Below are 12,065 nucleotides of genomic sequence, written 5' to 3' on the forward strand. Positions count from 1 at the left end.
CTAAGAATCCTGAGTCAAATTTAATCACAGAAGACTTCCCAGAAAGTTCCAGTGTATTCCATCATACGGGGTGCTTTCCACAGGAGATCCGGACAGCGATTACTTGGAAGAAAGTAATGTAAAAACATATACAATATTAACACTCCCTCAATGTTACTTAGTCGCAGAAATACAAGTCTCTGAAATGTGTGTGACAGGAGATTTCATTTGGAACAGAAGCCCATAGTTATAAAATTTCAGTAGGGAGGAGAAAAAGGAGACAGAATAAAACAAATTTGAGTCATTAATCAAAGGCTGTGTGTATGGTTTATGCTTTTTGGACCTAATGGTAACTAAAAAGTAGGAACGCATTCTCTCTTTTATGCACGTAACTAATAGAGTAAAAGAACTCTTAACTATAGCTCAAGGTGAAAGCTTCCCCTAAAAGAAAAGGCAACCAAAAGAAAACCACAGAAATTCCAATCAATAGTTAAATGCATTTTACAAAATAAAACATTTCCCTCAGAAAGTTGACAGAAAAAAAAATGCATATAAATAGCTTCTGTTTTTAGAGTTAAAGCTTTTTAATCTCTGGCAACATAACAATAATTGAAAGAACTCTGCGAAATTAGACAAAAGTATTTGGTGGATTTGAATTAATGGGCCAAGCAAGCTTTTTTTCCTTGGCTTCTCTGTCAAATGAATCATAGATTGAGTCTTTGGTTATAGTTTTGGCCGTGGGAGGAATTTCTGAAATGCCAACGTAGTTTTTTTTGGCCATCCTTGAACTGGTTGTGATAGTATAGGCATTGCTTCGGTAACACTTCATTGAGGACATGCAAAAAGTTTCTTTCATTCCTCTCCTAAAATTGGCATTATAAATGGAATAGAGTGTAGGTTTAGAGGCTGAAGAACTAAAAGATATCCATGTGATAGCTGTGAAAACAAGGGAATTTTTCTTAGAGTCCCGTTCGGGGGGGTGCCACAGCTGAGCCACATGAAAAGGTAGCCAGGAGAGCAGGAACAATAGATTTAAAATGAGGAACATCTTGATAGTTTTCACTTTTGTCCTCGGGACAATGTTCATCGTCCTCCGCACTGTCCGACCATCGGTGCCTATTCTCCAGATATACTTCACGACCTTCTGGTAAAATAAGATGATGAGGACAGAAGGAATCACAAAGCTCACCAAGAAATGGATGACAGTGTAGGCAGTTCCTTCCCAAGAGGCAGGGAGGAAGTAATTGCAATGACTGTCCCAGTGGGAGCCATAGAAAAAGAACACGGGGGTCACGAAGGCTGCATTGAAGACCCACGACGCGGCAATCATTTTCTTGGCTTTTTCTCTGGACACCTTGAAGCTCAGGGGATAGACAATGGTGTAGAACCGGTCTATGCAGATGGAGAGGAGGACGTAGATCTGGACGCCCGGGGTGAGATACTGAAAATACCGTACCAGCTTACACATCACACTGCCAAGTGTCCACCTCCCCGTGGCGAACTGAAGCAGGACGAAAGGCGTACTGGCGACGCTGACGAGAAGATCAGCACATGCCATGGAGACCACAAAGTAGTTGGTGGTGGACTGTGTCCTCCTACTCCGGTGGATGACCAGACAAACCAGGGAGTTGCCAAATACAGAGAACAGCCACAGGGCCCCGAAGAAAATGCTGGCTGTGGCCACTTCCCCGGGTCTCAGTCCGTACTGCAGGTCCGTTCTGTTGCTCATCCAGCCGTGCTCCCCATGTAAGTCTGTCAGGTCACGGCTTGGCAGAGGTGTGGCTGTTTCGGTGCAGCTGTGGTTTTGGAGGGGCACCAGGAGCGTGGGGATGACCAAAGGCGGCTTGCTGTTATCCATTCTGTGAGCAAAAACCATATTCACTTTTTTCCTCTTAGTTCTGGATAAGAAAAGAAGAATGAGGCCTCCTGTTAAAATGGTGTTATAAAGAGCGACTCCTAAGGCTAACAGTCTTATCGGACACTGAGACTGTTGTTGTCTGTCAGTGAGTAGGACCCGTGGACTGGCAGGAACCCTGGACTACCATCCAGAAGGAGCTCTGGTTCCACTTCTCTTTTGTTTTAGGAGCTCTTTTGGCTGATCCCAGCTCAGGCTGTCCCTGGCTTCTCCCTTTCTCAACCCTTACTCAAGTGAGGTAGAACTCCTCCTGCCCAGCCCCACCCCTAGACATATCCTTGTTGCCTTCACCCGCTGGGACCACAAAGGGTTAAGGCACTCAAATCTGGCTCATGGTAAGGGTGCTACTCCCAGATGGAATGCACGGCAAGCAGGTGAGAAGTTCCTAAATGTCAGGACACTAAAGCAGTGAGGCTGCGACAAGAAGACTAGGGCAGATGGAAACACATGGATGTCAGCTATGGAAACAGCTAACAGGAATCTGTGCAGACAGCCTGGCTGGTTCCCCGAGATGGCCCCGTTCTTACTTATGCAGAATTTCCAGTACAGAAGCATTATGAAAGGCAGGGAGCAACTGTATGTAACACTTTCACAGGAGCCAGAAGTAGCTTCTAATTTAATGACATCTGAAAATAGCTTGCTTCTTCCAAAAGATGACATGATCCCTGTTCTAATAGCTTGCTACTTACAAATGATGTAACTTGAGGCTATTCTGCTGTTACTGTTTCATAGAATAACATATTGACTAAAGAACATACAAGATGTTCTCTATAGAATGGAACCAGGTTACTAGAAAGTTTGTGGCAAATGGATGATTAAAACCAGCCAACTGTAACTGTTACTCAGCTGGGTAAATAAACATTTATTTATTTTTGAGAGACAGAGCATGAGCAGGGGAGGGGCAGAGAGAGAGGGAGCCTGGAGTAGGCTCCAGGCTCCAAGCTATCAGCACAGAGCCTGATGTGGGGCTTGAACTCACAAACCGCGAGATCATGACCTGAGCCGAAGTCGGACACTTAACCGACAGAGCCACTCAGTGCCCCTCAGCTGGTTTTTTAAAAGCTTATGATCCTTGGGGCGCCGGGATGGCTCAGTCAGTTAAGTGTCCGACTCTTGGTTTCACCTCAGATGATCTCATGGTTTGTGAGTTTGAGCCCCATATAGGGCTCTATGCTGTGTGGAGCCTACTTGGGATTATCTTTCTCCTCTTCTTTGCCCCTCCCCCATTCATGCTTCTCTCTCAAAATAAATTTAAAAAAATAAATAAGTAAAAGTTTATGATCCTTAGATATAGAAGATTATTATAAATTTAGCCTTTAACTTTTTAGGGTACTAGTTGGTGACAATAAAAGTTATACATTTTAATAGGTAAAACAATTATATAATTGTGGGCTATTCAATTAAAATCGGCGTGACTTTGGTTGTAGTTGGATTATTAAGGTCTAATTTGGTCTGAATCTATTAAGCAGAAAGAGAAAACACAGCATCTATGTCCAAAATAACCAGAGCAGTCCCATGTAGCCTGTGGCACAGCAGGGGGGCCCTCCAGCAGCTCCCTCAGGGCCCCCTGTCCCTGTTGGTGGGCTCCTGTTGACCAGCCTCACACAGAAGCGTTTCTGAAGTTTAGAGGTGGGATTAAAGAGCAGTTTTTGTTATTGTTTTTCTTTTAAAGGTTTCATTTTTTAAGTAATCTCCACACCCAACGTGAGGTTCAAACTCACAACCCTAAGATCAAGAGTCACACGCTCCTCCAACTGAGCCATTCAGGTCCCTACCAAGAACAGTTCTTAATGAAAGAACAGTTTTTCTTTTTTTCTTTTTTTAATTTTTTTTAACCTTTATTTATTTTTGACACAGAGAGAGACAGAGCATGAACGGGGGAGGGGCAGAGAGAGAGGGAGACACAGAATCCAAAGCAGGCTCCAAGCTCTGAGCTGTCAGCACAGAGCCAGACACGGGGCTCAAACCCACGGACCGCGAGATCGTGACCTGAGCTGAAGTCGGACGCCCAACCGACTGAGCCACCCAGGCGCCCCGAAAGAACAGTTTTTAATGGCAGAACAGTTCTTAATGGCCGACTTTTCCTTGAAGGACTTTTGCACTAATTTGCGGTAGGGAGATGAGTGTTAATATATACTGTTCTCACCCTGAAACCACATTCAACAAAAATCTGGAGCTCAGTGTGATGTAGTAAATGCCAGTCCCATATTACCTTCAGGCTTTTTTGTCCATAAGGCAGCCTTACGTGATTTCTCAAAAGAAATGTAAGATAATTAGAAATTTGACTACTAGAAGGCTTTTAAGCATGGCTGGCTGGGTGATATTATAAGAATACCAACCACACTCTCCATCTAAAAAAAATCAGGATATGCAGTCTGAAAACAGAATATAAGATCTAAAATTAGCACTTCCCTAGAAAATCTGGAATGCATGACCCTTGTACTTATAAATTTGAAATGATCTCTTCACCTTTATATGTGTAAAACCTACGAAATGCCAAAAAAAATTATTTTTTTAAAGATTTAAGCTTTAGGGGCACCTGGCTGGCTCAGTCGGTAGAGTGTGTGACTTGATCTCGGGGTTGGGAGTTTGAGCCTCACACTGGGTGTGGGGATTACCTACAAATAAAATAAAATATAATAAAGATTTAAAGTTTAAAAGTAAAACAGACGAGGAATCTTCCCAGGCTGTGCTCAACTTTTGGGGGATGCCTGCAGCGTAAATAAAACAGGACTTGGTGGCATAGCCTCTTTTCAATAGTCAACACACACACTTTGAACCTGTGAACTTACTTTTGTTTCTCTCTCCCTTGTAGCAAAATTCTGGAGATGAAACTCAAGTTCACCACCACAACTAAAGCACCAGGAGGGCTTCCATCACTTCCTTCAGCTGCATTACACCAGCGAGTGTGTCTGCCCACTTCTCTAGCCCCACCACTCAGAAGCAGAGGCTCCTAAAGCTCAGAAATTGGACGAGGGAGCCTTGAGGAGGTCCTGAGTCCAGGTCTCCCCAACGATGGCACGACTTTTTGGACATTACGTACAACTGCTACGGCTCTGTTTTTTCATTCAATAAACCAAGACAAGACACTATGCTAGGTACTAGGGAAACAGATAAGTAAAGCCTGTAAGAGGGAAAATGTATAAACAGCTGCCTGACATAACTAAATTCTGTAATAATTATAATTGATGCTAAAAAGGCAAGCAGCTAAGTGGCAGAGAAAAACAAGGACCCAATTTTGCATGGGATATGAAAAAGAAAGGAGACACTTCACAAAGGAGGTGATGTTTGAGTTGGGGATTTAGAGACTAGGACTTCTTTAGGAAGACAGGGAGTGAAAAAAACATTCCAAAGAAGAGAGAGAGCACGTGGAATGAATTTGGGGGTCATCTTTTTTTGGGTCCCCTTTCCCTTAGGGGACATAGTTTCCTACAAACCACACCTCCTAGAGTATACACAGTTTCTAAACGTCCTACAATCAAACTGACCTAAAATTTCCCCAAGGTTACAGTGAGAGGTTACATTTTCTGCATTCATGGGCTGAAATGTGGTCAACAGTGGATGAGAGTATGAACAATGCCAGAATGGCTGTGGTATCCTTGTTCACACAGCACTTTGTTAGTCCTTTATTGCAGCATTTTCCAAGTATACTTTCCTTTAGAACAATGGTTCTCTAGCTTAGCAACGCATTGGACTCTCTCAGGGAGCTTTTAAAAAATACCGATGTCCTGGTCCTCCCCCAGAGATTCTAATTTAACTGGCCTGGAGTGCAACCCCCCAGGTGATCCTAATGTGCAGCCAAGATCAGGAGTCCCTGCTTCAGAATTGCTTTCATGTTTCTGACTTCCCCCATCAAACTGTGGGCTCCCAGGTGAAGAATGCTATTCTTTGTCTTTACATTAATAATTGCCCATTAAATATTTACTGAATCAAATCCATAGGGACAGAGAACTGAAATGTAGGACTCCTACCATAGGGGGCTCTGCTAGGAGAATTAAACCCAGAGATAGAAAGTCATTGTGTCTTCTCATGGAGCTGAAACACTGGTGACCATGGAGACAGGGAAAACAGACTGTGAAACTAAAGTCACCTCCATCGACTGCTACATGCAGTAGAATTCTCATTTAAGGGAGAGTGAAGGTAGTTGAGACGTCTGTCCTCAGACAGGCTTCTGCAATCCCCACCCCCCAAAAAATAGTCTGCCATGTTATAACTAAATTCTAGGGTTCCAAAGTAAAATTTCAGGTTCCAAAGTAAAATTTCGCCTACCCCATTAATTTGGAAATAAATCCTTCTTCAGGGGAGTGTTTCTGAAATACAAGGGTTGTTTAATTAGTTATTATGTCTGGGTTATCCATATGCAGTAATTTTAACAGCAACAGGAAAAACGTATTCACCTCTTTCCTGCTCCACCTCTCTCTTCCCCTTCAGTTCTGAGACTGCCACATGATACACCCCACTGAGTTGAGTACTGAAGGCCCTTATTAGAATATATCTCTATACGCTATCATTCATCTATCAGGCTCTAGGAGAGCTATTGCAATATACAGGTGGGGAAATAGTGGATGGGTTGACATGGTATAGAGCTAGGGACTGGGTGGACCTCCATCCCCCCCCCAGGAGCCTGGGGTAAATGCCTGTTACTGTATATTGCAATTTTTACTTTGTTTTGTTTTTTGTTTTTGTTTTTTTCAAGTTTATTTATTTTGAGAAGGGGAGAAGGCGAGAGAGAATCCCAGACAGTCTCTGACCTGCCAGCACAGAGCCCGATGTGGAGCTCAAACTCATGAACTATGAGATCATGACCTGAGTGGAAGTCAGATGCTCGACCAACTGAGCCACCCAGGCACCCTGCAACTTTTATTTTGAATGTTGCTCTGCTTCATAAGGTTATGAGTTCCTTAGGGCAAGGACTGTGTTTTTATCTCTGCATCCCTGGGGCATATAGATACTAAAAGTTTACTGAATAAATAAATGGATAAATGTGTTAATAAAAAGTATCCAATACTTGAAGATAAAGCAAAGAGAGTATAGCATATCTTTTTAATGTCATGCTAAGACACTGTTAAAGGGGGTTCCCCCAAAGAATTATTTAATTCTCTGGGAGAATGTATCTGTGCTTGATTTTGCTATTTACTATATGACTAAAGCCCAGACATTGTGAAAATACATGTTAACATGCAGATTTCTGTCTAGCAGAAAAAATAACTCCAAGAGTTATGAACTTATTGCTCAGTAGGACATTAGTTTTGTGTCTGTCTAGCAAGCTTATGTCCATCTTCTTTAAAAAAACAAACAATAACAATAACAAAACCCTATAAATACCCATCTATTCAAATGCTCTTAGAACCAGCCCTATTACCTCATTGGTTTCTTCAGTAGCAAGTTGATAAATCTTTGACCTACGTTCATCCCCTATTTGTGTAAGAGTGAGTCATGATTTTAGCTTTTTGAAAATCACACTGATAGGTGGATGAATGCATGAAAGATGAGAAACAAACAAAAGGACCAAAAGAGGAACAGAGGCACACAGCTGACAAACTTGGTTTACTTCAGGGTTGTACCAGGGGCCATTCCTTGCCAAGCATCAACTGCTGCTTCAGCTTCTAGATTCAAAGAACCCTAACAACTGATCTCTTTTCCCCCATGGAATTATAAAGATTCACAGGCATTCTTACAATAGAGAAAGACCATTTTTATTTCTGAAATCTGTTTAAACATTTAATGTCAAACTAGAATTTTTATAATGTTGAATTTTTTTTTTTACATGATTTGGTTGGGGAAAAAAAAAACCAACCTGAAACATTTTCTTGTACCATGGTAAGCTTCTGCTGGACCAAAGCAGATACATAAGATAAGGTTGTTTACTACTGAGCAGTAAGACTAATTACAATTATGACAGTAGTTACAGCATTAACACCACTGAGAATTGATATCTATTTTGTGCTTACTATATGTCAGGTACTTCATACACATAGTCCTTTGAGGTAGGTAATAGCCATGTTTCACAAATGGAAAAAACTGAAGTTCTTCCCCAAGATCATACAGTTATAAAGTAGTCACCCCAGGACTGCCTCACTCCAAAGCCCATGCTCTTAACCACCACTGGGGCTTCATGCCTAGGGAGGCCACAAAAGGCTGGATCTGAATTCAGAGGTTCACACTGGCTGTACATGGATAGGTCTTTCTTGACTCCTCAAACACAGGAATGTAAAATTATTCCGCCACAGCCTCTTGCCTACCCACAGATACATCTGTTCAATATGCTAGCTCAGAAATATGTGACATAGTGAACATTTGGGGAAAAAAAATCACTCCCACCATATACTGCACAGAGGCTTGGCATCAAAAGTACAGTAAGACATGTTGGTCTGGAAATACAGCCTTTCTTCAGAATGAAAAATGTGAGATGATTGGAAATTCATTATAACACATGATTAACCGTTATTGGCTTTTAAACACAGGATGAAAGCAGAACTCTAAACCCGTTTGAACTGAAAGTGAGGAAAAGTTTGATCAATGGTAGTGCCCCAAGTAGGGAAATGTCTCCTTTAAATTTTAATTTTTGTAACTTAGAAAATACCATGGTGGTAGATATTTGCTCTTAAACCTTGCATTGTTAGTAGGCTGTATATGTGAAAATAAGAAATACCCAAAACAGTAGTGGGGGACTGGCTTGCATGAGCTCCCCAGAGCCAGCTGTGCACATTTCTTCGCAACTCCAAGTTCAATGACATCATGCAGGTATAAATCAGCCTTGGCAGGAATATTCACACCATGGAAACTGACAAACACCACAAATCAGGTTTTGTTTTTTTTTTCTTCTCCTGCTCAACTAGATGTTTAACATTTACCAGCCTACTGCCTCCAGTAGGGCAGGATTTACAGGGCAACATACCCTGAAGCCCTGAATTTACATCCCTGAATTTACAAATGGCTAAGGAGGCCACACAGGCTCTTCAGAAGCTTCCTGAATGGTTATCTCGCTTTCTTGCTCTGAGCTATGGCTTTGGTGTGGACACTGAGCTCAGTGCTTTATGGAACTACATAAGGCCCAGGTAGCCACCAGCATGACTGTGGTGGGGGAACAAAAAAACCAGAGAGGATAAGACACGTTCTCACAATGTGCCACCCAGATATGCCTGCCAGATGAAATACAGGATCCCCAGTAAAAGATGAATTTCAGATAAAGGACAATATTTTAGCATAGATATATCCCATATAATATTTAACTGGTATCCTATATTTTTATTAGCTAAATCTGGCAAACCTACACCCAGAACATAATCCTGTGCTGAAAATCTTCTCATCTCACAATATAGGAATATTGCAAAGCGTACATGTATGAAGGCTTTGAAGTCAGAAAGCTCAAGTGTAAATTCCACCTTTGTTGCTCACTAAGTTGTTGTGTGACCCAGGACAAATGATCTAACCCTTCTTGAACTCCAGTTTTCTTATCTGTAAAATAAGGATAATTATTCCTATCGTATTTGATTATTATGAAGATAAAATGAGATAATATATGCACAGGAGTTAAATGAGCTAATACCAACCAATCTGCCTAGTATGAGGAAAATTGTCAATAAGCCTTATCTTTGTGCAGGTCTATACATAATCTAATGCAGTGTCTAGCACATAGCAAGTGCTTAAAAAATTAGCACTCTTATGGAGGTTCTTAAAAAAGTTAAAAATAGAACTAGTACAATCCAGCAACTGCACTACGAGGCATTTACCTAAAGAATACAAAAATACTAATTTGAAGGGATACGTGCACCCCAAATGTTTATAGCAGTATTATCACAATAGCCAAATTAAGGAAACAGCCCAAGTGTCCACTGATAGGTGAACGGATAAAGAAAATGTGATACACACACACACACACACACACACACACACACACACACACAAACAACAGAATATTACTCAGCCATAAAAAAGAATGAAATCTTGCCACTTGCAACAACAAGGATGGAGCTAGAGAGCATTACGCTAAGTGAAGTAAATCAGTCAGAGAAAGACAGGCACCGTATGATTTCACAATATATAGAATTTAAGAAACAAATGAGCAAAGAGGAAAAAAGGAGAGGCAAACCAAGAAAGACTCAACTATAGAAAACAAACTGATGGTTACCAGAGGGGAGCCGGAGGGACAGGTGACCTAGGTGATGAGGATTAAAGAGTGCACTTCTGATCAGCACTTTGTGATGAATGGAAGTGTTGAATCACTATACTGTACACCTAAAACTAACATTATACTGTATGTTAACTAAACAATTTAAATATCAACTTTTTAAAACTTAAAAAAAAATTAGCACTCTTACTACTGTTAGCCCATGGAAGTCTCAAAAGCCATACAACAAGCAAATTTTAGTAACCACATCTCATACTGTAGTGATAATACTAACATCAGTCACATAATTTAACTGGGTTAAGAGTGAATGGCTTTTGCAGAGGGGCCTTGGCACCTAATCATTATTCACATTGTTGATTCTAAGGGAAAAATCATTAAGATCCAAATAAATCAACACAACCTTTCTCCAAGTTGGGCATGATTTTTTTTAGTGACAGATTAGCCAAATAAAACCTTTTTCTATACTTTAAACCAAAATATGTAATACAATCAATTGAATGTCTTTCTGAAAAACATATGAAATCCACTCTACTTAAATTATTTCCATTAAGTAATTCTGAATAATTGCAAAAGAACCTCATATTTCCAGTGAAACAGTTTCTCCTCCACCATCGGAGACCCCTAGTATCACATGCTTACTAAACCTGGAATTTTCTCTACTGCCCTTTCCCCCTTTTCTATTGTATGTTATATAACATATAAATATTCCTCCATAATATTTCCAGCTCTGTGCCTTTGAATCTGTTTCCAGCCTGGGATCGAGCAGTGTCCTAAGAGCAGTCTGGGCACACCATCTTTGTGTCTGGATACTGGCTGTCCATGGACCTGTATTACTCTTCTACCACCTTTACCTTTCTTTGTCATTCACATGAATTCTAAAATATCAGAAATAAACAGAGTCAGCATCCTTGGAGTGATTTCTGGGAACGAGGAAAGCTTCTTTCTCAACTTCTCTTACCATTAGAGCATCATTCTTTTAAAGTCAAGGTCCCTATTAAAATGTAAATGCTTCTTAAAGAGTAAATATTTTTACTATTATAAGCAGAAGAGACCCCTTTATCTCTGAGATCAATGATCTTAGTGGAAAGGAAAAAAGAAGAGATGCTAAAAGTCTTGAGGACAGTCACACCTGAGAGAATAAAGATGGGGTGCCATTATGGGAGGGAGTGGGTGAAGGGTGAAAGGCTGAAGGTGAAGAAGCACCTACTTGACAGTTTTATGTAGGAATGGCTAGCACTGGAATAAATGTCACACCCAAAAGAATGTAACAGAAAGGAACCCAAGTTCTACCCCACATGAACGTTTCTGTTGGTCATGAGCTGCAGTCCTCCCCAAATTCTTTACAAACAATGTTGCAGGAGAAAATGTTAGGTTACCCTAGCATCTCACTATAGGTGCATATAAAGGACACTAGCCAATCTCTCTCACCCCACTGCCACTTAGTAAAGTTCTGTGCAGGAGGGATGCAGCTCCAGGGTTAATAATACTGAACTTCTCCCTCTCTCTACTGTTCACACAAAATCTATAAAGTCAGACAAAATGGGGGGGGGGGGAAGAAATATCAAGAAACATCACCCTAAGAAATGACTATTTTCTTACAATGGTATATGCAAAATAGTCTTCAATTATACAATTACCCAATATTTTTTATCACTTAATATGAACCAGGATTGTGCTAATTGCTAAAAATATAGAAGTCAGCTAGACAGACAAGGTCCCTGTTTTTGTGGAGCTTACTTCTAGTAGGGAAAACAAATTACAGCTAAACAAATACATAAAGAGTAAAGAAATGGCTAGTACTAGGGAGAAAAATAAAGCAAAATGAGGGACCAAGGATCCATGAAAAATGGGATGGCACGTGACTGGTCGGTTACCTAATGGCCATTCCCAACTTCTCCCTTGCCTTCCTCTCTCAAGAGGCTGAAAAGGCAAGATAACCACTTTCTGCCATGCCTTGCAGCTAGGGATGGTCACACCATCATTGCTTCTGGCACTGAGACAAGAGGAAATCTCTAGGTGGGTGTTGGGAAGCTCTTGAGA

The 12,065-nt window shown here is 41.0% G+C and overlaps 1 protein-coding gene across 4 annotated transcripts in view; it reads right to left on the minus strand.

The window, feature by feature from the left end:
- Positions 1–12,065, minus strand: part of GPR19 (G protein-coupled receptor 19) — a 40,945-nt gene continuing 28,880 nt past the window's right edge. For 3 of the 4 annotated variants that reach the window (XM_027035588.2, XM_053225845.1, XM_053225844.1), the window contains exon 4: positions 8–1,877. In XM_027035588.2, the coding sequence (XP_026891389.1) occupies positions 608–1,855 (1,248 nt within the window). In that variant the 5' untranslated portion in view covers positions 1,856–1,877 and the 3' untranslated portion in view covers positions 8–607. Of the gene's footprint in view, positions 1,878–12,065 lie in introns of all 4 variants that reach the window. The other variant, XM_015061714.3, reaches the window with a different exon arrangement.

Source organism: Acinonyx jubatus, chromosome B4 (genome assembly GCF_027475565.1).
Source record: "Acinonyx jubatus isolate Ajub_Pintada_27869175 chromosome B4, VMU_Ajub_asm_v1.0, whole genome shotgun sequence".
Lineage (NCBI taxonomy): Eukaryota > Metazoa > Chordata > Mammalia > Carnivora > Felidae > Acinonyx > Acinonyx jubatus.